Source organism: Zootoca vivipara, chromosome 14 (genome assembly GCF_965207765.1).
Source record: "Zootoca vivipara chromosome 14, rZooViv2.hap1.1, whole genome shotgun sequence".
NCBI classification, from domain to species: domain Eukaryota; kingdom Metazoa; phylum Chordata; class Lepidosauria; order Squamata; family Lacertidae; genus Zootoca; species Zootoca vivipara.
This window is the reverse complement of record NC_142597.1, coordinates 30,714,784-30,740,077: the sequence shown is the minus strand read 5'-3', so window position 1 is coordinate 30,740,077 and position 25,294 is coordinate 30,714,784. Positions and strand designations below refer to the sequence as shown.

The window sequence follows — 25,294 nt, the reverse complement described above, 5'->3', positions numbered from 1 at the left end:
ATTGGCAATTATTGGACATTGGAGACCAGCTGATGGTCTTAATCTCCCAGGTTGGGCAACTAAGACGGATCCCTCCTCTTGACTCTCAGATTCCCCGTTGCCTTTTATTTCTCTGTGTCGTAGAGCGGGACTCTCTTAAACTCCTGTCCCACCAGTACTTCGAGGTCCGCCTAAAATAGCAATCTTCCCTTCCACTTAAGGTCTTTTAACAACAAGGGTACTCCTATCCAGCTACCGTGGCCAGTTACAGGCTTGGCTCTGGGTTACTGGGAATAATGCTCCTTTTTGCCTTAAGTCCAGGGCTTCCCTCACTTAGGGTCCCTCCCTGTTTCTGTTACCTCAGCACACAGGGCAACAAAGTGGCACTCCTGAGCTTCTCGTCCCTTCGCCCCTCTTCCGTGTAACTCGAGGACCTGACTTTATCACCCTTTAAGTCCTAGTGTCCCTTTCTTCAAGTTCACCACCTTTTGAGCCCGCCCGCCTTGCTGGATCAAACAGTCGACGACATTTCTTTGCACAACAAGAACAAGACTTTATTTTTAATATAACACATCCGTTTCAGTATTTCCTTTGTTTACAATATCCTGTCTTCATTCAGTGGAATAACAATAATTCCCACTCAATCTCTCCTAGCCACCACTATCCTGGCACCCCCCCTCTAACTTCCAGTCACCACTCTTCCCCCGCCCTCTTCTCCTGACCAATGGCTGCTCCCTCCTTTTAAAGTGCGGAATGTCCCGCCTTTCAGCAGCCAACTGTCACTCTTAACGGAGTGAGTGCAACTTAACTCTTGACACCCTGGAGATATTCCCAAGCCCTTTAAACTAAGACCCATCCGTCACAGCAACCCTAGAACATACATATACAGTGGACGCTCAGGTTGCGAATGTGATCTGTGCGGGAGGCATGTTTGCAACCTGCGTGTCTGCGCACACGTGGGTTGCGATTTGGCGCTTCTGCGCATGCGCAATGCGCAATTTGGCGCTTCTGCGCATGCGCGCATGACGAAACCCGGAAGTAACCCGTTCCAGTAGTTCCGGGTTCGGCACGGAGCCCAACCCGAAAAGATGCAACCTGAAGCGGCTGTAACCCGAGGTATGACTGTACTGGTATAGGACTTTTGGTTGGGTGGACAGTATTGGGATAAAAATATTTGAAAGGCTGATGCTGTTTTCAGGGCCTGCAACATTCCTAGAACCTTCAGCTTTTAAAGTATGCTGAAACCTCACATGATCAGTTCTGCCTTTCCCCACTATTCTTCCTCAAGCACAGAGATATTGTTTATTAAGCTGCGGGTCACTTTAGGCAGGCTTTGGGGTCCATTTTTACTGGGTGAGCCGGGTTGCCCCCTCACTACGGCAACATCTAGCAGGCACTGAAGCGCTGTCCCTTTATACATTTTCTGAAACATTTTTTTTTCCAGATTTCTCTCTCATTTTTGCTGCTGTTGCATAATAAACTGGGTAAATCTGTGATTGCGAAAGAGTTTAGCTAACCACAGAAATGCTGAGAGCACAGCAATTAACCATAGCAAAGAAAAGTCAGCAGAGAAATTAAGCTAGTAAACGAATGTGCGTTAAAAGTTTGGGACTCTTCTAATCATGTACCTCTGGCCACCCGGAGCTTGCCAGCTCTTGTGACTGGGGGAGCTGTCCGCTTGGCTTAACGTAAATAGGAACTTGGCTTCCCTTGTTCTTGTTCTTGTTTGCTTTCCTTTGCTTTTCTGAGGAGCAACTTCCCTTCTCTTCCGCTGTTCATGTTCCAAAAGACAGGATGTTCATTCTCCAAACTTTCTTGAATGCAACAGCAGTTTGAGCCATTTCCTGGACATGTTTTTTGCTTTCTGCAGGAGTTCCTATGCAATGGCTGAAGCTGTGCCCCCGGTGCCGTCTTGTTTCAAGGTTATATCAGAAGAGGCAGCAGAGCAGCTCAGGGACACGTGTCAAGAGTAGTGCAAATCTACACCAGAGTGCAGTTCCCGCACCTCTCAGGTTGGCGCCCTTGTGGGCCAGCACTCCATCCCCCCACCCACCCACCCACTTCTTGCCTTTACATACTTCTGAGAAGCCCCAAATGAACATTTCAAGTCAAAATAGAAGCTGGCCAGTGTGTTCTTTAATATCTATTACTCCACCTAGCTGCTAACAACTCCTAGCTGCGATTGGTAAAGCTATGGATCAGGACCAATTTGTATTTCCTTTTCTTCAACCCGTCTCCCATGTAGCGGCGGTAGGCTTTAAGCTCTTTGGCCAGTCCTCCACCATTGCCCACGTGCACGTTTGTGCGAGGGCCCTTCTGAGCTGCCCTAGCCATCTGCCTGAATGTCAGAGAACGGATGAGGAGGGAGCACATTTATTCGACCTACACCAGAATCGGGGGTGACCCCAAACCATCTAGGGAGACGGCTTGCTGCTGTTTTTAGCACCTCTGCAGGCGGTGAACGCAGCTGTTGTCAAACCGGCATCTGTTCAGGGCTGCCCCAAGTCGCCTGGCGACTTGCTGTTACAACTTCATGGTGAGTTCCTGCACCTATTTTCTTTGAGAGGAGGGGAAGCAGTGGTGGTGGTGATGAGGTGTACTCAGGGGCGTAGCCAGGATCAAAACTAGGGGGGGGGGGGCGGCAGGCCATGGTCGTTCAGGGGCAGGGCCAAGGCATGTGAGGGGAGGGGCCACGAAGTGGGAATGTGGGCGGGGCTACAGGGCCAGCGGGCCCGACGACATCGTGGCGGCGGCGGCAGAGGCCACCTTGTGCTTTGGGGGCTGGGAGCGTTGGCGGCTACCCTGCTTGGCTGGAGAGGACGAGAGGGCCGGGCAGGCGAGAGGGGGTGGCAGGGCGGGCGAGGGCGAGGCAAGGCACGGCCGCAGTCACGACGGCTCCGAGGCGTTGCTGCATATCAGCATAATATTTCAACCATGTCGTTGTGTTCAAGCCCCACCTTAGGAAAAAATTCCTGCATTGCAGGGGGTTGGACTAGATGACCCTTGTGGTCTCTTCCGACTACAATTCTATTGATATATTACCATAGCATATGCATCATTCTGCTTTCTTGAATTGTCCTACTCCTAGGCATAGCAACCAACTCCTAGAGGCCTAGGTGCCCCCCCCTTTACTAAAGAGAGAGTGCCTTGTGCCTGCATGTGTGCATGCTGTAAATGTGTTTGTTGTGTGCAACATGCATGGTGCTGGTGTGAGTGTGTATTTGCTGTATGTGTGATGAATGCACATGTGGGTGCGAGTGATGGAAGCCTGCTGGGAAAGGTTAGCCACCCACGTAATAAGGCTTCCCCCATATCTACCACAAGTTAAGTTGGCTGTCCTGCATTCACTCTTTCCTCTTTCCCTGAACAACATCTGTTTAAAATAAGGTCTCCAGCAGCTGAAAGGAACACCAAACTAAATATGTGACGTCTCATTAAAAAAATAAAAACTTTGATTTGACTGGAATGGGGCTCGAGGCACAATGGAACAATGAGAGCTGGGATGACAGCATGTGAATGAAGAATACTCAGTCTGTTTAGGGTCTTTGCTGGGCACATTTAATTGCATTCCTTGTTATCCTAGACCTCAGTTGGCAAAGTATGCCTTGTAAAAAACACAATTGGGAAAAATGAGATTGGGGGCTTCGGAAATTTCTTTGTTTGACATCAGGAAAGCGTGACTCAGGCTTTAGAGAATGCAGACCAAAAAATTGCCATGCACAGGAAGGACAGAATGCCCAGAAAAATTATGCTGGCAAATACCAAGGAATAGATGCAGGTGGGCTTGTGTGCAGGTGGGCAGTATGGCTGAGGGAAATGTCTTGCTAGAGACCTTGCTGACTTTCTTGTCCCCCACAATTAATGGTGTTGAAGAACATGTTGTTGTTGTTGTTGTTTAGTCGTTTAGTCGTGTCCGACTCTTCGTGACCCCATGGACCATAGCACGCCAGGCACTCCTGTCTTGCACTGCCTCCCGCAGTTTGGTCAAACTCATGTTCGTAGCTTCGAGAACACTGTCCAACCATCTTGTCCTCTGTCGTCCCCTTCTCCTAGTGCCCTCCATCTTTCCCAACATCAGGGTCTTTTCCAAGGATTCTTCTCTTCTCATGAGGTGGCCAAAGTATTGGAGCCTCAGCTTCACGATCTGTCCTTCCAGGAAGAACTCAGGGCTGATTTCCTTAAGAATGGAATAGGTTTGATCTTCTTGCAGTCCATGGAACTCTCAAGAGTCTCCTCCAGCACCATAATTCAAAAGCATCAATTCTTTATGATCAGCCTTCTTTATGGTCCAGCTCTCACTTCCATACATCACTACATGCATACATCTTTTAAACTTCTTTGTATAAAGGGTCACATGCAAAAGGTATTCTGAGACTATATAAATATAAATATTAATAGCTATTACACACACACACACAGCATTCTCCAATAATGCTTTTAATTGCTGGTTTGATTCCCAGTCAAGCTGATGGGAGTTGGCTCATTGCTGACTTCAAATGCAGAGCCACCCCTGCACCACATGGCTATGACTCCACTTGCATAGACCTGTAGGTTGTCACATTAGAGACAAAACACTGCTATCTTAAAGTGTTTTGTCTCTTTCTTTTTTTCTGTTGGCCCTATTTTCATCTAAGGAATGTCGGAGGGTATGGATGGAGAAATAATGTGATCTGGTATAAGTTCGATTCCATTGTTTCTATGTGATTCCTCAAATCACAGCTGTGGGCCCATCCTTATACCCTCTTTTCAAATGTGAGTTACTTAAACCAATGGTTTTCAACCAATGTGTCGTGGCCTTGAATGATGGTCAGGGGTGCCACGGGCAACCCTGGCCTCTGCCCCTCTTCCCTTCCCTCCTGTTATATACTGAGCTGAATCATAGAACAATAGGATCCAGAATCAGCAGTCTGATTGGTCCACAGGAGCCACCCAATCCAACTCCAGGTGGAAGTGAATCCGCAACCTGATTGGCCTGCAGGAGCAGCCAATCAGATGGCTGGCAGAAGGGAATCCGCAACCTGATTGGCCTGCAGGAGCAGCCAATCAGGCTCCCTTCCTCTGATGTCCTCTTGCGTCTCTGCCTCCCCAAAGGCTTGCACAGCTGTTTGTTGCAACAGCCCTGCTACAAGCTCCCCAGGCAAATAGTGCCTCTGGGGCTGGCCAGGGGGTGCTGGGTGCCAGGAGCGGGGGTGGCCTCGGAGTAAGCAAGCAAGCAAGCAAGCAGGTGAGGGAGTCCACCAGCCCTTGCTGTTGGGAATGGACAAAAAAGTCAACAGGCCCCTGTGGGGCAGTGTAAGGAGGCACCTCTCTTTGCGGCAGGTGGGGCAGCTCAGAGACTATGGGCAGCAGCAGTGGCTGCCCAGAGGATCTCCTAAGGAGAGGGGAGAAGAGAGGAGGCTGAGGGAACACTCCACAAGGGAGGGTGTTCAAAAAAAGGGTGAGAGGCTGCCAGCTCTGCAAGCAAAGGGTGACATAACTGGGCTCCTGAGCCCCACAGGGGCGCCGAAAAAAGAGTGTAGTTGGGTGAGGCAGCCATGGACTCAAAAAGGTTGAAAACCTCTGACTTAGACTATTAAGGTAAATAAAAGAACGTAAAATGTTTCGTTTGATATTCTTCCACAGACACTTAACTATGTGCACAAACTATGGGATAGTATACAACACAAGATATTTACTTTGTTGTTTCTATGTTTGTATTTGGTTCACATCTTTGGATTTGTAATAATAATAATAATAATAATAATAATAATAATAATACTGTAATAATAATATGCTATGTTCTTTCCAAATGCCTTCTGTTATTCCAGAGTTTGGTCTTGGTTTAATTTTCTGTTTCACTTGGGGGTCTTACATCTCTCAGAAAGTATCGCTCAGTAAAAGGTTACATATTCTGAGGAGTCGTCACATACTGTAAACAAAATCAAAAGGTGTTTGGTTTCTGTGCCTTCTGTTTAAATCGGGCATCCCCAAACTTCGGCCCTCCAGATGTTTTGGACTACAATTCCCAACATCCCTGACCACTGGTCCTGTTAGCTGGGGATCATGGGAGTTGTAGGCCAAAGCATCTGGAGGGCCGCAGTTTGAGGATGCCTGGTTTAAATGATTGCTTGCAACTGACTCAAAATACATTCCTGAGAACTGAGCAACTGCTTCCATAAAAAATTACAATAGCAGGGACTTATCTCCCTTTTCCCTTCAAGAGTGAGGCACCCAATTTGTGTCAGATCATATCCAATTGAAGGTTCTTTTTGCACTGATACCAGGAAAATGATGCTACGATAAATTATATACCTTAAATGGAATCTAGACAGATTTACTATGAACAGATCTAGCACAAACTAAATTAATTCCCAACCAAGGTAATCCAAATATTGTCCAAAGGAACAGTATTTGCAAACGAACTCATCCTCCTGCTACCTGTTTGATCTTGAGATCTATCTATTTAATTGGTGCTAAATGCATATAAGAGCATGAATCTGTTGCAAGGATCAACTAGTTCAGCGTTTCTCAACCGCTGTTCCGCGGCACACTAGTGTGCCGCGAGACGCTGGCTGGTGTGCTGCGACGTGCGGTGACGAGAAGGGCGATTTGCATTGTCACGTGCCCAGCGGCTGCCAATAGGCAGCGCTGACCTGCCGGAAAGCAATATTTCTCCTCCTCTTTCCCAAAGCTCAGTGCAAACAAGCCTGGCGGCCGCCAATACACAACACTGACCCGCCGGAAAGCAATATTTCTCCTCCTCTTTCCCAAAGCTCAGTGCAAACGAGCCTGGCGGCCGCCAATACACAACACTGACCCGCCAGAAAGCAATATTTCTCCTCCTCTTTCCCAAAGCTCAGTGCAAACAAGCCTGGCGGCCGCCAATACACAACACTGACCCGCCGGAAAGCAATATTTCTCCTCCTCTTTCCCAAAGCTCAGTGCAAACAAGCCTGGCGGCCGCCAATACACAACACTGACCCGCCGGAAAGCAATATTTCTCCTCCTCTTTCCCAAAGCTCAGTGCAAACGAGCCTGGCGGCCGCCAATACACAACACTGACCCGCCAGAAAGCAATATTTGGCAAGTGTTTCTTACAGTCATAATTATAATATAGGGCGGCACAGAGTTAAATTTTTTAACTTTTTTAATGGCGGTGTGCCTCGTGATTTTTTTCACGGAACAAGTGTGCCGTGGCCCAAAAAAGGTTGAGAAACACTGAACTAGTTCACTGTTCCCTACCCTATAGTGGTCAACCATATACTCCTGCTCCCTCTGTGGCAATCAAAAGTATCACTGCTTCTGCCGGCAATCTGAAGTGAAACAGTCCAGAATTTCTACCAGCTTAGTTTATCACTTCATTCTGAGTAACTGATATTGAGGATTGAAACTTCCATAGAGGGCATGTGCTATTGTCAACTGCAAACCTATACACCCTTACCTACTGGTAAATCTCACTGAACTCAGCTGGTTTGCTTCTGAGTAAACATGTACAGCAGACTTCCCCTGTAAATGCCATAGCTCTTTCCTAGAAACTGATGGAAATGCAGGTTTTACTTTCAGCGACTTGCTTTTAAGAAATCCTTCCGCCATCTTGGAAAGCATGCAGTCCTAAATTGTACAAATGGAATTCGTTATGACTTTGCTTGTTGCTAATACGTTTGGTACTTGGAAGTGCTTGGTATGCATTAGAAACCCCTCTGCGGCAGCAGTAGTACCTTTGTGCAATTATTTCTTGTAACCCCCTCCCAGAAGAGCCCATTCTCTGCCTTACAGCTGATGAAATCTTGCTCTAAAGGTCTCTCCACCTTCACTTTCCATAACAGATGATGCAGCAGATGAGTGACCACCGCTACGACAAGCTTACAGTTCCTGACGACGCTGCCGCAAACTGTATATATTTAAACATTCCTGGCAAAGGTCATATCTTGTTGCACCGAGCCCCTGAGGAATATCCAGAAAGTGCAAAGGTAAAAAAAAGCAAATGGAACAAAAGCTCCTTCTTATAAGGTGCTGATCAATGCTAAACTAAAAAAAAAATAGTGGCTGTGTACGAGAAGACGTGGAACGTTACTTTAGCTGTGCCTTCAAATACTAGCCATTTCCACTTCCCCTTGCACCGAAGTGCTTCGGTGCGTTAAAGAGGAAAAAAGGAGTGGAAAGGTGAAAGTTTTATGTGCATGGTGCTAGCAAAAAATAAATTAAGCAATGGGTCTTCTGCTGTGAATTCCAACAGCTTTTCTTAGCTGCTCCAGGTGATGGCACAAAGGTTGCCATTTTCAAGGATGTACCTGAGCGCAGAGCATTTTTGTCTCATTCATATGTGTTTTCATGACTAAAGCATAGGAGACCTGGTTACAGTTCCTGATCCTTAGCTGATCCTTCATAGCTCTTTTACGTTTTCCATCATCTCTGCTTTGTAGAGGATTCAGAGTGCAGGTTTGGGATACTTGCTGCTACTGTAGTATTGTTTGGTTAAATCAGTTCTATAAGTGATTCCGACACATGCTGCAATTTTAAACCGCCGGATTTTAAATTTTAAACCTGCAGGTCTTTCCTTGGTTCGCACCATTAGCGCACTTGCATTTTTTGCTCTGATGAACCCTGTATCCCCTTTCCAGTTTTGAACAATTTGTTGGACCGAGAGAGGTCTTTAACCAGGCATCCAGAAAGTGCTTCCCCAAAAGGCCTCTTTTTAGCCCTTGTCAGACTGAAATATGTGCTCCCAGTGTGATCTGGGAGCTGTAGACTTGTGTGTGTGTGAGTGAGTGAGTGAGAGAGAGAGAGATAGAGATTTCCAAGTCAGAACAGCGGGGGGGGGGAGGCATAAGTAAATATGGAACCAAAGCACAATATTTTAGTAGCGCAACCTCTTATACTTAGAAACTGTTTCTGTGAGAGTAAGAAATTCGCAAATATCAACCTTTCCCCTCTTGTTTCTTTTTCCCCCTAAATAGGTCTTCGAAAAACTGAAGGACCACATGTTGATCCCTATAGCGAACACAGAGCTTGAAAAAGTAGATGGGGCACTCACATGTTGTTCTGTCCTTATTAATAAAACTTCACAATTATGAGTTTACAGACTCCCTCCCTTGTAACTGGCAATAATGTGTACATGCAAGGCAGACAAATCTGTACCCACTTTTTATTGGTTCCCTTGACAATCTACTGTACCACTGTGCTACTAACCTTTGTTTACAATGGTGCCCTTTCAGGTGGTAATTTTATATATATATATATATGCTTTTTTCTGATGTAAAAGGACTTTGCTGCATGTTTGTCTGGACTTAACCGAAGACCATTATGACAATTGGTGGTTTATATAGTTGGTGTGAAACTGATCTAGAAAGCAGATCGTAGGGGGCCGCATCTAACATTACTTTTAACTGACACAAACCTTATGACCCAGGTCTTAAATGCTACTTTATAGAGTGTTCAGATCCCTATTGTGTACATTTCACTCCCAAGGCATGCTTTAGGTCAGGGGTTCCCAAACTAAGGCCCGGGGGCCGGATGCGGCCCAATCGCCTTCTAAATCCGGGCCACGGACGGTCCAGGAATCAGCATGTTTTTACATGAGTAGAATGTGTCCTTTTATTTAAAACGCACCTCTGGGTTATTTGTAGGGCATAGGAATTTGTTCATAGTTTTTTCTTCTTCAAAATATAGTCAGGCCCCCCCACAAGGTCTGCGGGACAGTGGGCCGGCCCCCTGCTGAAAAAGTTTGCTGACCCCTGCTTTAGGCGCAGGATTCCAAATGTATGAGGCAAGGCAAGTCCCCTTAACAGCACATGCGGACAGGTGCTAGAGAAAGTATAACTTTTCGAATTTAGCCTCCCTTCACACAAGCCAGCTTTGTAAGGGTGTGTTGTGTCCAGCAGTATGCTGATGACTGCCCACCTTGTGCCCCAATGTAATGCAGGGGTTAGGGGGATGATGGTCCAACTCTTTGCTTCTGCTGATGTTGACTTCATCATGGGAATTTCAAATTTGTTCCCGTAAGGGCTTTCTCGTCTTCTTTCCCCATTGATCTGCCTACCTTCCATCCCAGGTATTCATGGTAAAAAAAAAAGAACTTTAGAAATAACAACAAAGCTACGGGTTATCTTCATGTTTGAAAAGAGAAATCGCAGAAGAGGCTAATTAATTCTTCTTCCCTCCTGACCACTTTTAAAAACTAAATATTGGTCTTCAAGCATCTTTTCTACCTTCTGGGGAAAAGTCATGGTACTGTATATTTTCTCCCATGGGTAAGAAAGCAGCTTGAGGAGGATTTCATTGGGGGGGGGCGTTTGGAAATGGTTAGATGTGAAAGGCTTTAGCAACCCCTCCCCTGCTTATTCCTCCACTTGGACTTGAAGATATCCACAGCTGTTTTTCTTTACAAAAGGACCACATGTGACTGCCATGTAACTTCTGTAACCTCAGGCTTGAGCGATAGCTGGGACATAAAGGGCTCAGAGTAATACCAATGCCTTTAACTGGGGATGCATTAAGATGGATTTCATGCCCTCAAATCAGACTGTTACACTTGGGTGGCCTCTAGTCATTTCCCCTTGAATTTTGGGGTGCTTGCTCATTAAAGCAAGATCTTTGCGCCTGTGTTAGGTGGGTTGCTTTTGTGCTTTGCTGAAGGCATCTGTTGGGATTGAAATTTACATAGCGTGCCACCACGCATGAGGCTTACATTAGTTCTTGCTTCAATCCATTTTTAATGTACATGTGAAATCTACATTGGCCGCAATACTCGTGTTGCAAAGCTGACATTGGTTCTGACATCTGGGCTCCATTAAGAGTAATGCAGAAATCAGCCTCGGTTTTATTCACCCCTGACTTTTTCTCTTTTGTTCTGTGTCTCCCTTTCTCGTTTTTCTTCTTCTCCTTCTCCCTCCCCTTCTACCTGTGCCTTCTGTTTCTCTTGTCATCTCTCTTCCAGAAATCCCTATTATAAAAGTAACTTAAAAAAAAGAAAGAAATTCGATAGCATCATGAACCTGGGCTTCTGCATAGTCTTTTTTAGAGTACCAGCTGCAATGTGAAATGTACTGTGCTTTATTATTTCACAGTATTGTGTTGCTGCTCATGCCATGAAAGTCCATTAGAAGAGAATCGTGAGCGGAATCTATTGCAAATGACGAGTGGCACCTAGGGGAAAAGTGTTACCGCAGAGGAGGATTCTCAGGGGGGATTTCATTCTGATACTAGTCTTGAATTTCAGCAAGGCTTAAACCACTTGTAAGTTTATCCTAGTGTATCCTAGAAGATGAGACAATTGTCTCTTTGTTTATCCACTGGATAGGCAGATAGCTCATAAATAAATATTATATCAATCTTGTTCTAAGAATAATCCACGTGTTTATGTGAATCTCGAACTTAATGTTCTGACACCCATGATGTTAACAAATTTCTTCTTCATCTCACCTTCACCTAGGGTATTTTGCTTTACTTTTCATGGAATGTTTTTTTTGTTTTGAATTTTTGTTTGATCAGAGTTCTTCTGAGAGCCAGCAGTGAACTTCCTGAGACATTTTGGTAGTGAGAAAGAGATTGCAGGAGTTCTAGCTGCAGAAGTTTTGCTTTGGTTTTTTACTGTGGTGTATTCCTTCGAATAAGGAAGAGAGTTGTCTTCCAACAGGCTGCCATGACTACTCAGTCTAAGCATTCAGGTTGTTGTGCTCGGAACAATGAATATCTTGGATGATTTTTCTATTTTTTTAATTGTGCGACTGTTTACTATGGAATTCAGCTGAAAGAAATATTTCCTAAGGTAAATTCTACAACACAAGGCCTTAGTCGTAATGTTTTTTCACCACACACACAAAGAATATAAATAATCCCATTCTCTTGGAACTAGACTCTACAGCTAATATAGAGCTATTGCTATTGCCAAAGCCAATTCTCCCCTTCATTATCTAGAGGTTTGTAACATAATCACAGTGAGTATCCTTAAATGTTATGGGTGGGGTTGGGGAAAAGAAAAAAGGGCATGGAGCTGTTGCTTTCAGCTACTGCCCACATCTACCTAATTTTGGCCTGAAGCACTGAAGTGTTGCCTAAATAATTAAGCCTATGTTTGGCAGTTTGCCAGTTGTACAATCAGTAGGCTCAAATGGTGAGACCTTTCTTACACACCACTGCTTCAAACTTTGTTATTGAATATTCCATTATAGAAAATAACCATGTATTTAGAAAACTGCTATTTCCATTGAGAGTAGTTCAGCCTGGCCTCCTCTCAGTCCTGATATGGTTTAAATTCTTCAAGGTGTATCGGGGGGGGGGGGCATTTCTTTTAAAAAATGCAACACCCTTTCCTTGAAGTGTAGTCTAGATTGGCAAGAGTCCATTTGCCACCTGTTGGATTCAGCTGGTAAGGAAAAAGTTGGATTCAGCTGGTAAGGTAAAAGTAAGGTAAAAGGACCCCAGGACAGTTAAGTCCAGTCAAATTTGACTATGGGGTACGGTGCTCATCTCTGCTTTCAGGCCGAGGGAGCTGGCATCTGTCTACAGACATCTTTTCCGGGTCATGTAGCCAGCATGACTAAGCTGCCTCTGGCGCAGTTGGACACCGTGACGGAAGCCAGAGCCCTTGGAAACACTGTTTATCAGGCATCCCCAAACTCGGCCCTCCAAATGTTTTTGGCCTACAACTCCCATGATCCCTAGCTAGCAGGACCAGTGGTCAGGGATGATGGGAATTGTAGTCTCAAAACATCTGGAAGGCCGAGTTTGGGGAAGCCTGCTGTTTATCTTCCCGCTGCAGCGGTACCTAGTTAACTACTCACACTGGTATGCGTTCAAACTGCTAGGTTGGCAGGAGCTGGGACAAAGCGACATAAACTGGCCCTTAGCTTCTGATAAAATCTAAAATGACCTCCCTTGCACTACCCAATTCAATGTTCGGAACTGCTTAAATGAAAAGATGGCAAGCCTAGCACTGTTGTATTCTGCAACTTACTTTGTCCCACTGTTTCTTCTGTCGTCCATGACCTGCCCAGAACTTTACACTCCTCCACCCCACCCCCCCAAAAAAACCACTTTGGTGGTTACAAAATTGGAAGCCCCAGATAAGCTCCCCCATTCAATTTTTTTTATCCTTGTGTTGTTTATTTTATTTTGGGGTTGAAGAAAGTGATGCAACTTGTGGGTTTCCTTGTTGGACAAAATGTGATTGGTGTCATCTAAGGTTCCCCTCCGTAGGCCAACAAGAAGTTTGTATACATGATGCACCTTATATTGCTACACTTGGCATTTTTTTCCACTCCCACCCACACCACAAGGTATACACTCAGTTGAAATATTTCACAGATATGCCCCGTTTTAGAAGTTTACTGTGGCATTTTTTGTTAAGGACAGGCGGAACACAACAGTCCCCATAAGATGGAACCATAGCTCAGGCAGAACATCATGTTCAGCTTAGTGAAGAACTGTCAAAATCGCCCTCCCTGTCTTCTCCCTCACTGAAAGCAAACTCTGGTACAATCTCAGCACTTATTTAAATATAGGCAGGGCAGAATCCATTTGAGTAAGAATCAAATGTTTCTCAGGAGTTGGTACATACCCATACAAAAGAGAGACTGTTGTTTTTTGAAGAGCATTTTTTCATCTCTTAGAAGCTGTGAGCAAAATATCAGGGACCTTACTTGAAATCCCAGAAAGCTTGACACTGGATGCTTGATGGTGTAGTTTGTATGAGATCTATGAATCAATTGCATTGTGTTGCTTTACTGTGCACAGATATGACTACTAAATTACCACAGTATTTTAGACTGTTACCTTTGAGAGACCTTTATTACAACCCAGTATATTGTTGCCCATTTTTTTGTGCCAAACATCTACGCATTCCATAGTCTGTTAACACTGGAAAATGTTGATCCACATTTTCCATTTTCTTTCGTCTTCTGCAGTTTCAGTACTTCATATACACACCTATCACTATGGAATAAAGTGTCAGTTGTACCTGGGACTATGTGTGTTTTGTTTCAGTAGACGACTTAAATTTTCTGCTTAGTTTGGGTTTACACAAAAGTTTGCATTATTTTGCCAGCCATGCAGCCTAATTAGAGAAGTGGAGTTTAATAATAGACATTGCTTTTCAACATTGAGTTGGAAACTCAACAACAACAACATCTGAAGAAGTGTGCATGCACACGAAAGCTCATACCAAAATAAAAAACTTAGTTGGTCTCTAAGGTGCTGCTGGAAGGAGTTTTTTTAATTTTGTTTCAATGATATAATTATAATTCAATTTATATACCATCTCTTATCAGAAGACCCCAAGGCAGTGCACAACATTAAAAACACATAACAGAACATCAATGATATAAACATAATTGAAACATTAAAAAACATACTGACAAATCTAGTTTGCGACTTAGGATTTCACAGTGAAATCAATGTGAAAAAATTAGTCATGACTGAAGTCTCATTAATTTTAACGGGAACTAGCAGTGCAGTTCTGTATATGTCTACTCTAGGAGAGACCCAAATAATTTGGCTGCCTGAGGGAAAGGTCAAGATTCCACCCCAATTCTAAATTCAAAAGCTGACTGGAATGGCCGTGGAAACTTATTTCAATAATTGCAATGGAATAATGCACCTGAAGGGCAATGGGCTACTTGTGGGGGGTGCAGGACAGGCCACATGGCATACAAAGCCCTGTCCTGGGTATGACCCAGGAGGTTCATCCCTGCTCCCCAACCCTCGCAGCCTGACACAGTTGCCTCCCTCTCCCAGCGGTAGGGCTGGCGCTGTTCTATACAACAGTGTTTCCCAACCTTGTGCCTCCAGCTGTTTTCAGACTACAATTCCCATCATTCCTGACCACTGGTCTTGCTAGCTAGGGATGATGGGAGTTGTAGTCCCAAAACATCTAGAGGCACAAGGTTGGGAAACACTGCTATACAAAATCGAGACTGTCTGAGCTCAGTGGCACCTACCGGTAGTCAAAAATTAAGTTTGTACTGTACAGGATCACTGCTGGGTAGAGCAATCCTAACCCTGCATGGAGCAGGGTGTGTGTGTGTGTGTGTGTGTGTGAGAGAGAGAGAGAGAGAGAGAGAGATAAGAGTGTCAGAACCACTCTCAATGGGGGTGTGTCTTGGTTTGTTGTTTTCCTGCACCAGCTCCAAGCTGACACAATATTTTGCCTGCCCCCCTCACCTGGCAATGGGGCTAACATAGGATCCAGCTTAGCTTTGCTTGGACCAACTCCACCTTGGCTCCTACACCATTGGTAGCCTCCAAACTATTTGGAGAGAGGTCAGAGTCCTCATGAATCAGTGGTAATTGTTCCACCAGTGGAGAGAGGACTAGACTTCATCCTAAACTCCACCCAGCCAGATGGTTCCCTAACAAACAATGGACCCAACCCATAGTTCATAAAAGCAAAATATTCCCAACTATTATGTTGGTAATGCTAATAATGCTAATAATAATAATAATAATAATAATAATAATAATAATAATTTATTATTTATACCACTCTGGGCGGCTTACAACAGAAAAATGAAATAAAATAATCTATTAAACATTAAAAGCCTCCAGTCAAGAGCTATGAATGTCACATGTGGATGACCTGGATACAGCATTGATCTCCTTTCAGAGCTCCTTCAGAAGGGAGAGAGAGCAATCTTCCTCTTCCTGATAAGGAAAACTGATTTCATCAACTGATAGCTTACACGGGGAGAGAGAGTTTCTGAGATATGGTATGAAAGGAGGGAGCAGGGGGAGGCTGTGTGTTACAAGACTGAACGTGGTGCCTGGTTGCTAGTTCCTTACTCGACACAGAGGTACACAAGCAGCTGCAACAAGTATGCACACAATTGCACCAAATCATGAACACGATGACTTGAGAGGATATCTCTTTCAGCATTGTCTCCTAACCCAAACCTTGTTTTTGTGCCATGGATCTTTTGCCCAACATGGGACTTGAACCCATGATGTTCCCGTGCTGGGAGAGAGAGAAACCTATCTGTCCACTTTCTCCATGCATACACTTCTATCACGTTGCCCCTTTCTCTACAATGCAGGTGGAAATTTCAATCTAGTAGCTATAAATTACAGTATAATAATTTAAAGTAATGCTGGAAATGATTTTGGGGGGGAGGTGTGTTGGGGTGAAAGTGTTAAACAGCAGAGACCTCTAGTGGGCACTCAATAATTAGCACTGCCTCAAATTTGCTTCAGCATTGTATCTCCCATAGTTTAGGGAAGCTTTTAATGTTTGATTTCTTTATTTTAATGTTTTGTTGGAAGCTGGCTAGAGTGGCTGGGGGAACCCGGCCAGATGGGTGGGGTATAAATAATAATAGATTATTATTATTATTATTATTATTATTATTATTATTATTGTATAACGATCAGTATTTTGAAGGAAGGTTGGCATTATCCAAAACATGTTTTACTTTTGTGGAAATAACAATCTCCACCACCTACTAAAAATGGTGTGAACACTGTTTACAGATTAAGTCTAAAACACACTTTCTTGTGTCTGATAGTATTATGGCTATAATATAATATAATATACCGGTAATAAAATTACAATATTATATTATTACTGCTAGCCTCAGACTATAGTGAAGAAGGTATTATTACCAGTGCAATCCTACTCACATGACTACTCAAAAGTAAGTCTAATTGACTTAAATAGATACATGATTAAGGCCTGACAAGTAGGCATACAAAGGAAATAGTTTCCTCAGGTAATTCTGTGTTTCCCATATCTGTTAACATTAACTAGCTAAAATGAACATCTATTTAAAGGGTCTTTTCACTAGTGATTACTTTGATAAAATGTGACTGTAAAAAAGGGGAGGAAAGAAACAAAGAAAGAAGAAACTAAAAAACACGTCCCTTATAAAAATGGCTTCAGGGCTAGGCTAGATAAACCGTAAGAGGCAGATAGTGTGATGGTGTCACAAAAGGTTAGCTATTTAATTCATTCTTTAATTTATTGTTGTATATTTGCTGCCAGAGGGATGAGAGTTGTCTGTGAGATTTGCTGTCTCAGGTGGAATGAAGCACGTACGGTACAGTATAATACAATTCTTACAGATTTTTTTTACAAGGGATCCTATTAAAATCACCTTCAAATTATAGTTCATGTTTATACCTGTGGACTGCACCCAAAAAACAAAATAAAATACAGATGCAGTGATTCGCTGCACCCCAAAACACAAATCTAAGACACACATCCCAAAGAATTTGCATGATTTTATACAGATTCCCAGCAAAACCGCTTAGATTGTTTCCATATTCATAGACTAAACTGGGAATAGTCACAGGCGTGGCACCGGTTCCTGGCACCGTCATGGTGCAAAAACATTACAGGGTGCGGATCCTCATGGAATACTTGGAGTTTTCTCCTGGCATCTCCCCAAACCAGAGTGAAGGAAAAGGTTACACCTGTGTCCTCGGACTGTACAATAAAAATAACTCTATGGCACCAGTATGGAGCTTAAGCACATATCCTCATGCATCCTCTTGACTTTTTATATGTGACTAGCTGACCCGGCCACGCGTTGCTGTGGTTCTTTCCTGTGATTCCCCCCACTCTGTCCGTACACATGAGTTATCCTGCCCCCTCCTCTCCCCACCCCCGCAGCACTTCCGTGTGACTGGCCCCACTCTGTCCCGACCCATGAGCTGTCAAGTCCCCTTCTCCCCCCACCCCTCCAGCACATCCCTGTGACTGGCCCCATCCTGTCCTGACTCATGAGCTATTGAGCCCCCTGCTCCCCCCACCCCCTGTCTGAGCCCTCTGTTCTCTCCGGGAGTGTTGGCCCCTCCCCCCTGTTTCTCCATACCTTGGCCCCCACCCTTGGAGAAGGAACTGTCAGCTTTTGGGTTCTGATTCCCAGCATGCACTTTTGTCTAATCCCTCTGTTGTCCCTGTGGATTGTTGCTCCCTCCACCCTGTATTTCCATACCTGGGCCCCCACCCTTGGAGAAGGAACTGTCAGCTTCTGGGTTCTATTTCCCAGCATGCATTTTTGTCTGAGCCCTCTGTTGTCCCCGGGGGAGTGTTGTCACCTCCCCCCAGTATCTCCATACATTGGCCCCTGCGCACGCATTGTGAACATTTTTATGTACTGTATTTAAATAATTTTTTTTTTGAAATAAGAACATGAGAAGCAGAAGTTATTATTGTTGAATTTTATTTTTGGGGTTGTCATTTATTTTGGCATTTTGTATGATTTGGGCGTTGTTGTGTGTTTTGTGGTTTTTTCTAAAAGGGGCAGGCACGACTGCCCTTACTTAAAATGGCTGCCGGAGCCTTGCATGTGACACAACACCCGCTAAATTAAAAAGCAAAAACCGCTCGCCATGCCCCCAAGTGCGTGTTAGGGGAAATGATGAACGACTGCCTAATGCTGCCAGGCGTTTATTAAACAGAAGGCGTGTTCCGAAGCGCCCGAGCTGTTCGGTTCCATAAAAAACCTGCCACGGTGGCTCAGTTTATTAAATGGAGCCACAGAGTCCCACTTCAGACTCCCCTCATCTTCAGAGTCCCCCTGTTTTTCGTGTGTTATGTTTACATAGGCGCATCCCTGTCTCTTCCCCCACCCTGTTCTGACCCATTACCTATCCCTGCCCCCTATTTGCCCCCCCCATCCCACACAGGCAGGCCCCTACCTCCACTTGGCCTAGTCTGGGAAGCTGCCTAGCCTGCTGCAGCCTATGTTGGGCCTTGTTGCTGCAAAAGGCCTGTTTTCAGTTGGCGGAGGCGGGGTTTGTGGGTGTGGGCTAGACTCCAAGGGGAGGGAGGGGTGGAGGAGGAGGAGCTGTGGTCATAATGGTAAAATTCCACTTGAGGGCGCTGTTTTACTTTGTGGAAAAGCAGGTTTTTACCTGCACAGGTGTGAGATGTGAGGCATTTTTGTTTCTGCAAACACTCGGGGAGTGGCATGGATCGTTGTGTCAAAATTTCAGGACGATTGGTTACTGAGAAAAGTGGAACCCACACTTTCAACATTTTTACATTTATATATACTGTATATAGATTCCAGAAAACCACCATCAAATCACAGAGCACATCTGCGTCCATGTATATTATGCAGTTTGATGCAGAGGGTGTTTGTGTCAAATACAAATGCTTAGGGATTTGTGCCTTGGGTTCACATTTTTGTGCCAGGAAGCAGCAGATCCATGATTGTACTGGACGTAGATATAAACTGGTGGCGAATAAATGAACGAATGATCCAGTAAATGGTTGCCAATTTGTTATAAATTGAATAGAGACAGGTGTTCCCCTCTTAGCCAAGAAACCGACATGCCAATTTAAAACTGCTAACACAACTGACCATATTCTAGTTGAGTGGCTCTCAAAACACTTTTCTCTGGGCTACACTTTTCAGAATAAAAATTAGCTCGCGCCACACCCATTTTTTTATTGAGAAGAAAAAACACGCGGAAACGAGAGACAGTTCTTGAGAAGAAAAGACATGGGAAAACAAAAAAGAGACAACTCTTAGCAGTGCTGGTTTATAACATAGAATACAACTACCATGTAACATGACCATGGGATATACAGAAAGTATAAAACAATGCAGCTGTATAAGAACATGAATCATCGCCAAAATATAAAATAGTCGTACCCAGCACTCAGTTTGAACGTCGATTCTGGATCACAACTACGATTGTCCTCAGCATCGTTTTGTTTTGTTTTTTTAAAAAATACATACAAACTATTTAAAAAGCAGGTACAAAATAAACATCCATGAGCCATCCATTTATAGCTGTCAACTTCTGGATTTGAAAATAAGGGATCAGCAGCCTCACCTGTCCCGGGGACAGTCTACGGCAGGCATCCCCAAACTGCGGCCCTCCAGATGTTTTGGCCTACAACTCCCATGATCCCTCGCTAACAGGACCAGTGGTCAGGGAAGATGGGAAATGTAGTCCAAAACATCTGGAGGGCCGAAGTTTGGGGATGCCTGGTCTTGGTATATCTAATCCAGGATAGCAGCGGGAAACGGCACTGGAATAAGGGAATTTCCAGCAAAAAAAGGGAAAGTTGACAGCTGTGGCTTGGAATAAGGGAGTTTCCCGCAAAAAGGGAGGGTTGGCAGCTATGCATCCATTTCAATTGTTTTCACATTTAATAACCATAATGCTTATATAAAAAGTTGTGTGAATGCATGTAGGTAAGAAGAATGGAGAAATTAGGCTTTCTAACTACATGGTTAAAAGTTATGCCGGAGCTAATTTTTGAGCCAAGCTATTAAAACTATTTCCCTAGTCTTAGCAAATAAAGCATAATGAAAATGAAGAAAATATAATGGCAACCGACCGAACTACTGCACCATGGAAAATAGAAATCCTATTATCTGAACTGTATGGAGAGCCAACTTATTTGAGTGTATTTGCATACATGCACTTACTGTTATCAGAGAAACAGAACTGTAGCGTTGGAAGGGGACCCCTAGGGTCATGTAGTCCAACCCCCAGTAATGCAGATAGGCTTCCCCATATTTTGCATTTCCCCTATACTTGACACTTTGAAAGCTACAATCCTTCAAGGTCATACCATCTCCCAACTTGCACCGTGTGACTTACTTCTGAGTAAACATGCATAGGCATACTCTGCAAATGCTGTTTCGTACAACTTGTGGAAGCTGTCAAGTAAAGTGCTTGAGATAACACAAGCCGCATGTTAATTGACTTCATTGCTTCATGTATGTGGGCAGAAATGTTTTGAAGATGAGGATGCTACATTTATATTACACAAAATAATGGAAATAATACTTGACACAGCCTCATTCTATGCATGTCTCCTGCTATTCCAGTTCTTAAAATGTGACTGCTGCAGTTGATACAAAAAATGCTTTGGTCCTAAAATACACAAAAACCACATTAAAAACTGTGCTTAAGTCAGCAGCCCATAAACACTTTGTATAAAAGGTAATACTTTTTTTTAAAAAAATGTAAAGGCAACCTGTAGAGCAAAACAGCAAGGCAATTTGAATATATAAAAAGGGGATAAAATTGGGAAATTGCATAGGACACCTCCTTCATAGTGGAAAATGTTCATTGTCTGCAAAATTGACTGCTAACATTTGGAAGTGGGTAAGCAAATAAAGAGTAATCCAGAATGTACTTCGGTAATAACTCTTTGATAAGCCCCCTTGGAGTCTTACACAGGTAATAATGCAAAGTTTCTGGCGTCACTGGATTATACCACGATTGCCGTTCTGGGAACTGCACAAAAGAAGGCGCCCGGACCCTTCCTAGCACGTAATTGGCATCCTCATTTAGTCTTTCGTAGGAGCCAATGAAATCGTACCTGACCGCGCAAGGCTGGCACAGGTTGTAGATGGGCATCCAGTGCTCATTCATCCTCTCCACTTCTTCATCCAAGAGGTACTGGATGAATTCGGAGAAGGTGACGTCGTCTCCGGCGCTGCTTTGCCCAGGGCTTTTCCTGTACCGCTTCACTATTTCCACGCCGTACCTTAACTGGTATTCTTTGATCTCCCCGAATTTATTTCTGTAAGCGGACAGCAGCCTCTCCATCGGGTCCCGGACGAAGATGAACTTGAAGTAGTGCTTGAGGCGGTAGCGGATCTCGGCGGGCTTCATGTCGCCGAGGAAAACCAGGTCCCTCCGGTGGTCCATCTTCAGCTGGGTGTTCACGTTCTCCAGGGTGCCGCCCAGCACCTTCAGAATGCGCTTCCAGTTGGAGCAGGCCACCTTGGGCACGTAGCAGTACAGGAAGCGGTGCTTGTCGCTCACCAGGAGGTGCTTGAGCACCACTCGCCGCTGCGCCGCCGAGAGCTCCCACACACTGCGAGGCGTGCCCGCTTGCCCACACGCGGCGCGGATGGTCCGGTTGCGAATGTCGCGTATCACCTGCGCATCTACATCCTCCTCCTTCGCTGCTCTGACGCTGCCGTCACGCCTTGCTAGGAGCTCCCCGTGGACAGCGTGCAGAGGCAGGGGCTTCACCTCTGCCAGGATGCCCTTCTCGATCATCAGGAGCAGGCTGCTTGATGCCACAATCACGCCAAACATCAGCATGGAAGGCAGGAGCTGGCGGGGGCCGCTGCTCCGAGGCCGGGCCCTGGGAGTGGCCCCCACGGGCGCCGAGGGGCATGGAGGCATGGCCTGCTGTGTGGCCTCGGGCCAGAGGGGCTGTTTGATGGGCCAGGTCTGCCCTGCCGGCAGCTGCCTGCTTCGCTTCTTTTTTCGCAGATCAGCTGGGGCTGCAGCTTTCAGCCTGCCCGGGGCCGGTCAAGGATGGAAGGACCTGCCCCCCCCCTGCAGCTCTGCCTCCCTCTTCGGTGTCTTCCAGGAGCTCAGAGGTGCGTGCTGGGCGAGAAGAGGCAGCTCTGTTGCCACCGGAGAGGGAACCTCTCAATGGAAATGCGAGGGTTAATACCACAGAGCAGCCTTTCCCAAACTTGCTTCCTCTCCCCACCAGGAAGCAGATGTTGCCCATCATCTCTGATCAGCGGGGCCAGCGCTGGGAATGCTGGGAGCTGTAGTCCAACAAGCCTCCGAGTGGCGGAAAGGGGTGGGCGGTTTGGGAAGTGGCGTCACTGGCCACAGTCTGGAGGGAAAGCTGTCTGCAGTATCACTGGATGCTTTTAATCTCATTTTGAAAAGAGATCTATCCATATTCTGCAAAAAAACCCAGCAACACCTCACCCCTATCTTTACTATACTATACTATACTATACTATACTGTACTGAAATCTTCAAACGTTTCTTTGATTGCCCTTGATTGCCATCTTCTCCTCTCACACTTCCTATGAGAACCCCTGCTCTAGTCTATTATGCCAGGATTCAACATTTAAACTCCATTGTTTCTGGCAGCTAGTAATTTTAATTCTCACTGCTGTTAAAGACAAAGGAGAGCGGAACATTGTTAAATGATTTCTGGGTCTGGGTGACTTTAAACCCCAGCAATGCTAGGTCTGGTGTCACGTCTATCTTTATACCACAAATTGAATTTATTTCACTGGGAACAGCAGACAAAAATAATCTAATGACCCCACCATGCAACCACAGGTACCTTGGTTGTTATACCCCCTCCAGGAGATTTGACTGACTGACTGACTTGAAGATGTTAAAGCGCTATCTATGATACCCATCTTTAAATATCTAAAGGGTTATCACATAGAAGAGGGAACAAGCTTGTTTTCTCCTGCTCTGGAGGGTAGGACTCGAACCATTGGCTTCAAGTTACAAGAAAGGTGATTCCAACTAAAGATCAGGAAGAACCGTTGATGATCAGAGCTGTTTGACAGTGGAACAGTCTCCCTCAGGAGGTTGCGGACTCTCCTTCCTAGGAGGTTTTTAAACAGAGGTTGGATGGCCACCTGCCATGGATGCTTTAGCTGAGATTCCTGCATTGCAGGTGGTTGGAACAGATGACCCTTCCAATTCTAGGATACTATGACTCTTGAGAGTGTCACGGCCCCCTCAATACACACAAAGCACAAGGTTGAGGCCTGTAATGAGCTCAGAGCACTGCTGTTTTTGGTGGTGGTGGGGGAGCCCTAGTGGCTGGTCAGCAATGACATCACACTGGAGGGACCTGCACAGTGATGTCATGGAGTGACATCATAAAGCTGGGAGGGATGTTGGAAGCTCACAGCTGCTTCGTCCAGGAAGTCGCACAACATTTCTGGGACCACTTCAGCCTCTGAAGTCCCAAGGACTGTGTTGGGTTGATAAATCCCTTTAGCCATTGCCTAGACAGGAGGATTGACTACAGAGAGCAAAGGGTATGTGCTTGAAGGTATATGGATGCATGAGTTTACGTCTTTATATACAGTTCTTTGATTGCACCAATTTGTTTAACAGGTGTATGGGGTGTTAGGGGAGGTGGCTCCCTTGCACTCGGCTCTCAGGTGTGGTTCCTAGAAGCTGCCAGCATGTGACAGCAGCCATGCCCCTGAAATGGCTTTGACTGGCCAGCTAAACCAGGTGAGGGTAGCTGATGGCTCTCAAACCCTCAGGGAGTCCCTTCTCTACGAAGAGAGCCAGTGTAGGGTATAAGAAGGTGCCTTACATTGAGCCAGACACTAGCTCAGTGTTGTCTACTCTGGCTGGCAGCTACCCTCTAGGATTTCTGGCAGACGTCACTAGGGATTGAGCTGTGGCCTTTGCCCATGCGTTCACCGTGTGGGGCAGTGGGCAAATGTATGCGCCCAGCAAGATGCAGGCCTGAGCCACCCTGTCCTTAGTTGGGAAACCGGCACGGAAGCCTTAGGGACCATTTTTCCAGCCTACAGCGTTTTTCATTCTGTGTGTTTGTGTGTCAGGGCTAATGTCCCTTTCTCACTGCTAGGAAACTATAGGAGAAAATGTCAGGACAGTATTTTCCCTTCCTATCTCACCTTTTCCTCCAAAGAGCTCGAGGTGGTAGATGTGGTTCTCTGCTTCTTCATTTAATCCCCAACAACCCTGTGAGGTAGGCTAGGCTGAGAGACATGACTGGCCCTCAAGGCCACCTTCATTCAGTAAGATTCACAGCTGAGTGGGGATTTGAACCCTGGTCTCCTAGGTCCTGATCCAGCACTCCAACCACTACCCCACGATGGATAATGAGAGGACCTTCTTGGGAGTGGCACCCATCTTTTGGAACACCCTCCCATCAGGATGTCAAGGAGATGAGTAACTGTGTGTAATCGTTAGAAGACATCTGAAGGCAGCTCTGTATCATAGAATTGTAGAGTTGTGACCACTAGGGTCATCTAGTCCAACCCCTTGCAATGCAGGAATCTTTTGCCCAACATGGGGCTTGAACCCACGACCCTGAGATTGCTCAAGCAACTGAGCTATTCCCATATTTTATACATGGAAGTCTTTTAATGTGTAGTGTTTTACAGTGGTACCTTGGTTCTCAAACTTAATCCATTCCAGAAGTCCGTTCCAAAACCAAAGCATTCCGAAACCAAGGTGCACTTTCTTATAGAAAGTAATGCAAAACGGATTTATCTGTTCCAGACTTTTTAAAACAACCCCTAATCAAACAGCAATTTAACATGAATTTTACTATCTAAATGAGACCATTGATCCATAAAATGAAAGCAATAATCAATGTACTGTACTATAAAAGAAATAAGACAGTATTGTAGATGATAAAAATTAAAATTATTTTTTTTTCCCTTACGTGCACTGATGATAGTCAGTATTTGGAGGGGGGGCTTTTATCCATTTCCGCAGTCACACAATCAATCAATAAATTAATCAATCAGTAGCTGAACTGGGTTCCACACAGTCACTAAAACAAATTAACCAAAAAAGCCTCGAAAACAAAAACGATAAATAAATAGCAAAAACAAAGTCCCAGACGTAATCCATTCTGGAAGTCCATTTGACTTCCGAA

General features: G+C 45.1%; 2 protein-coding genes across 2 annotated transcripts in view; one reads left to right on the top strand and one right to left on the bottom strand.

The window, feature by feature from the left end:
- Window positions 1-13,919, top strand: part of LOC118097163 (N(G),N(G)-dimethylarginine dimethylaminohydrolase 1) — a 52,219-nt gene extending 38,300 nt beyond the window's left edge. Inside the window, exons 5-6 of the mRNA XM_035139845.3 lie at window positions 7,785-7,928; window positions 8,916-13,919. Coding sequence (XP_034995736.2) covers window positions 7,785-7,928; window positions 8,916-9,032 — 261 coding nt within the window. The 3' untranslated portion in view covers window positions 9,033-13,919. The remainder of the gene's footprint in view (window positions 1-7,784; window positions 7,929-8,915) is intronic.
- A 5,412-nt stretch (window positions 13,920-19,331) lies between these two features.
- Window positions 19,332-22,353, bottom strand: CHST14 (carbohydrate sulfotransferase 14). The gene has a single exon (XM_035140202.3). It carries the CDS (start codon window positions 22,057-22,059, stop codon window positions 20,986-20,988), a length of 1,074 nt encoding a protein of 357 aa, XP_034996093.1. The 5' UTR covers window positions 22,060-22,353; the 3' UTR covers window positions 19,332-20,985.
- Window positions 22,354-25,294: the final 2,941 nt, after the last annotated feature.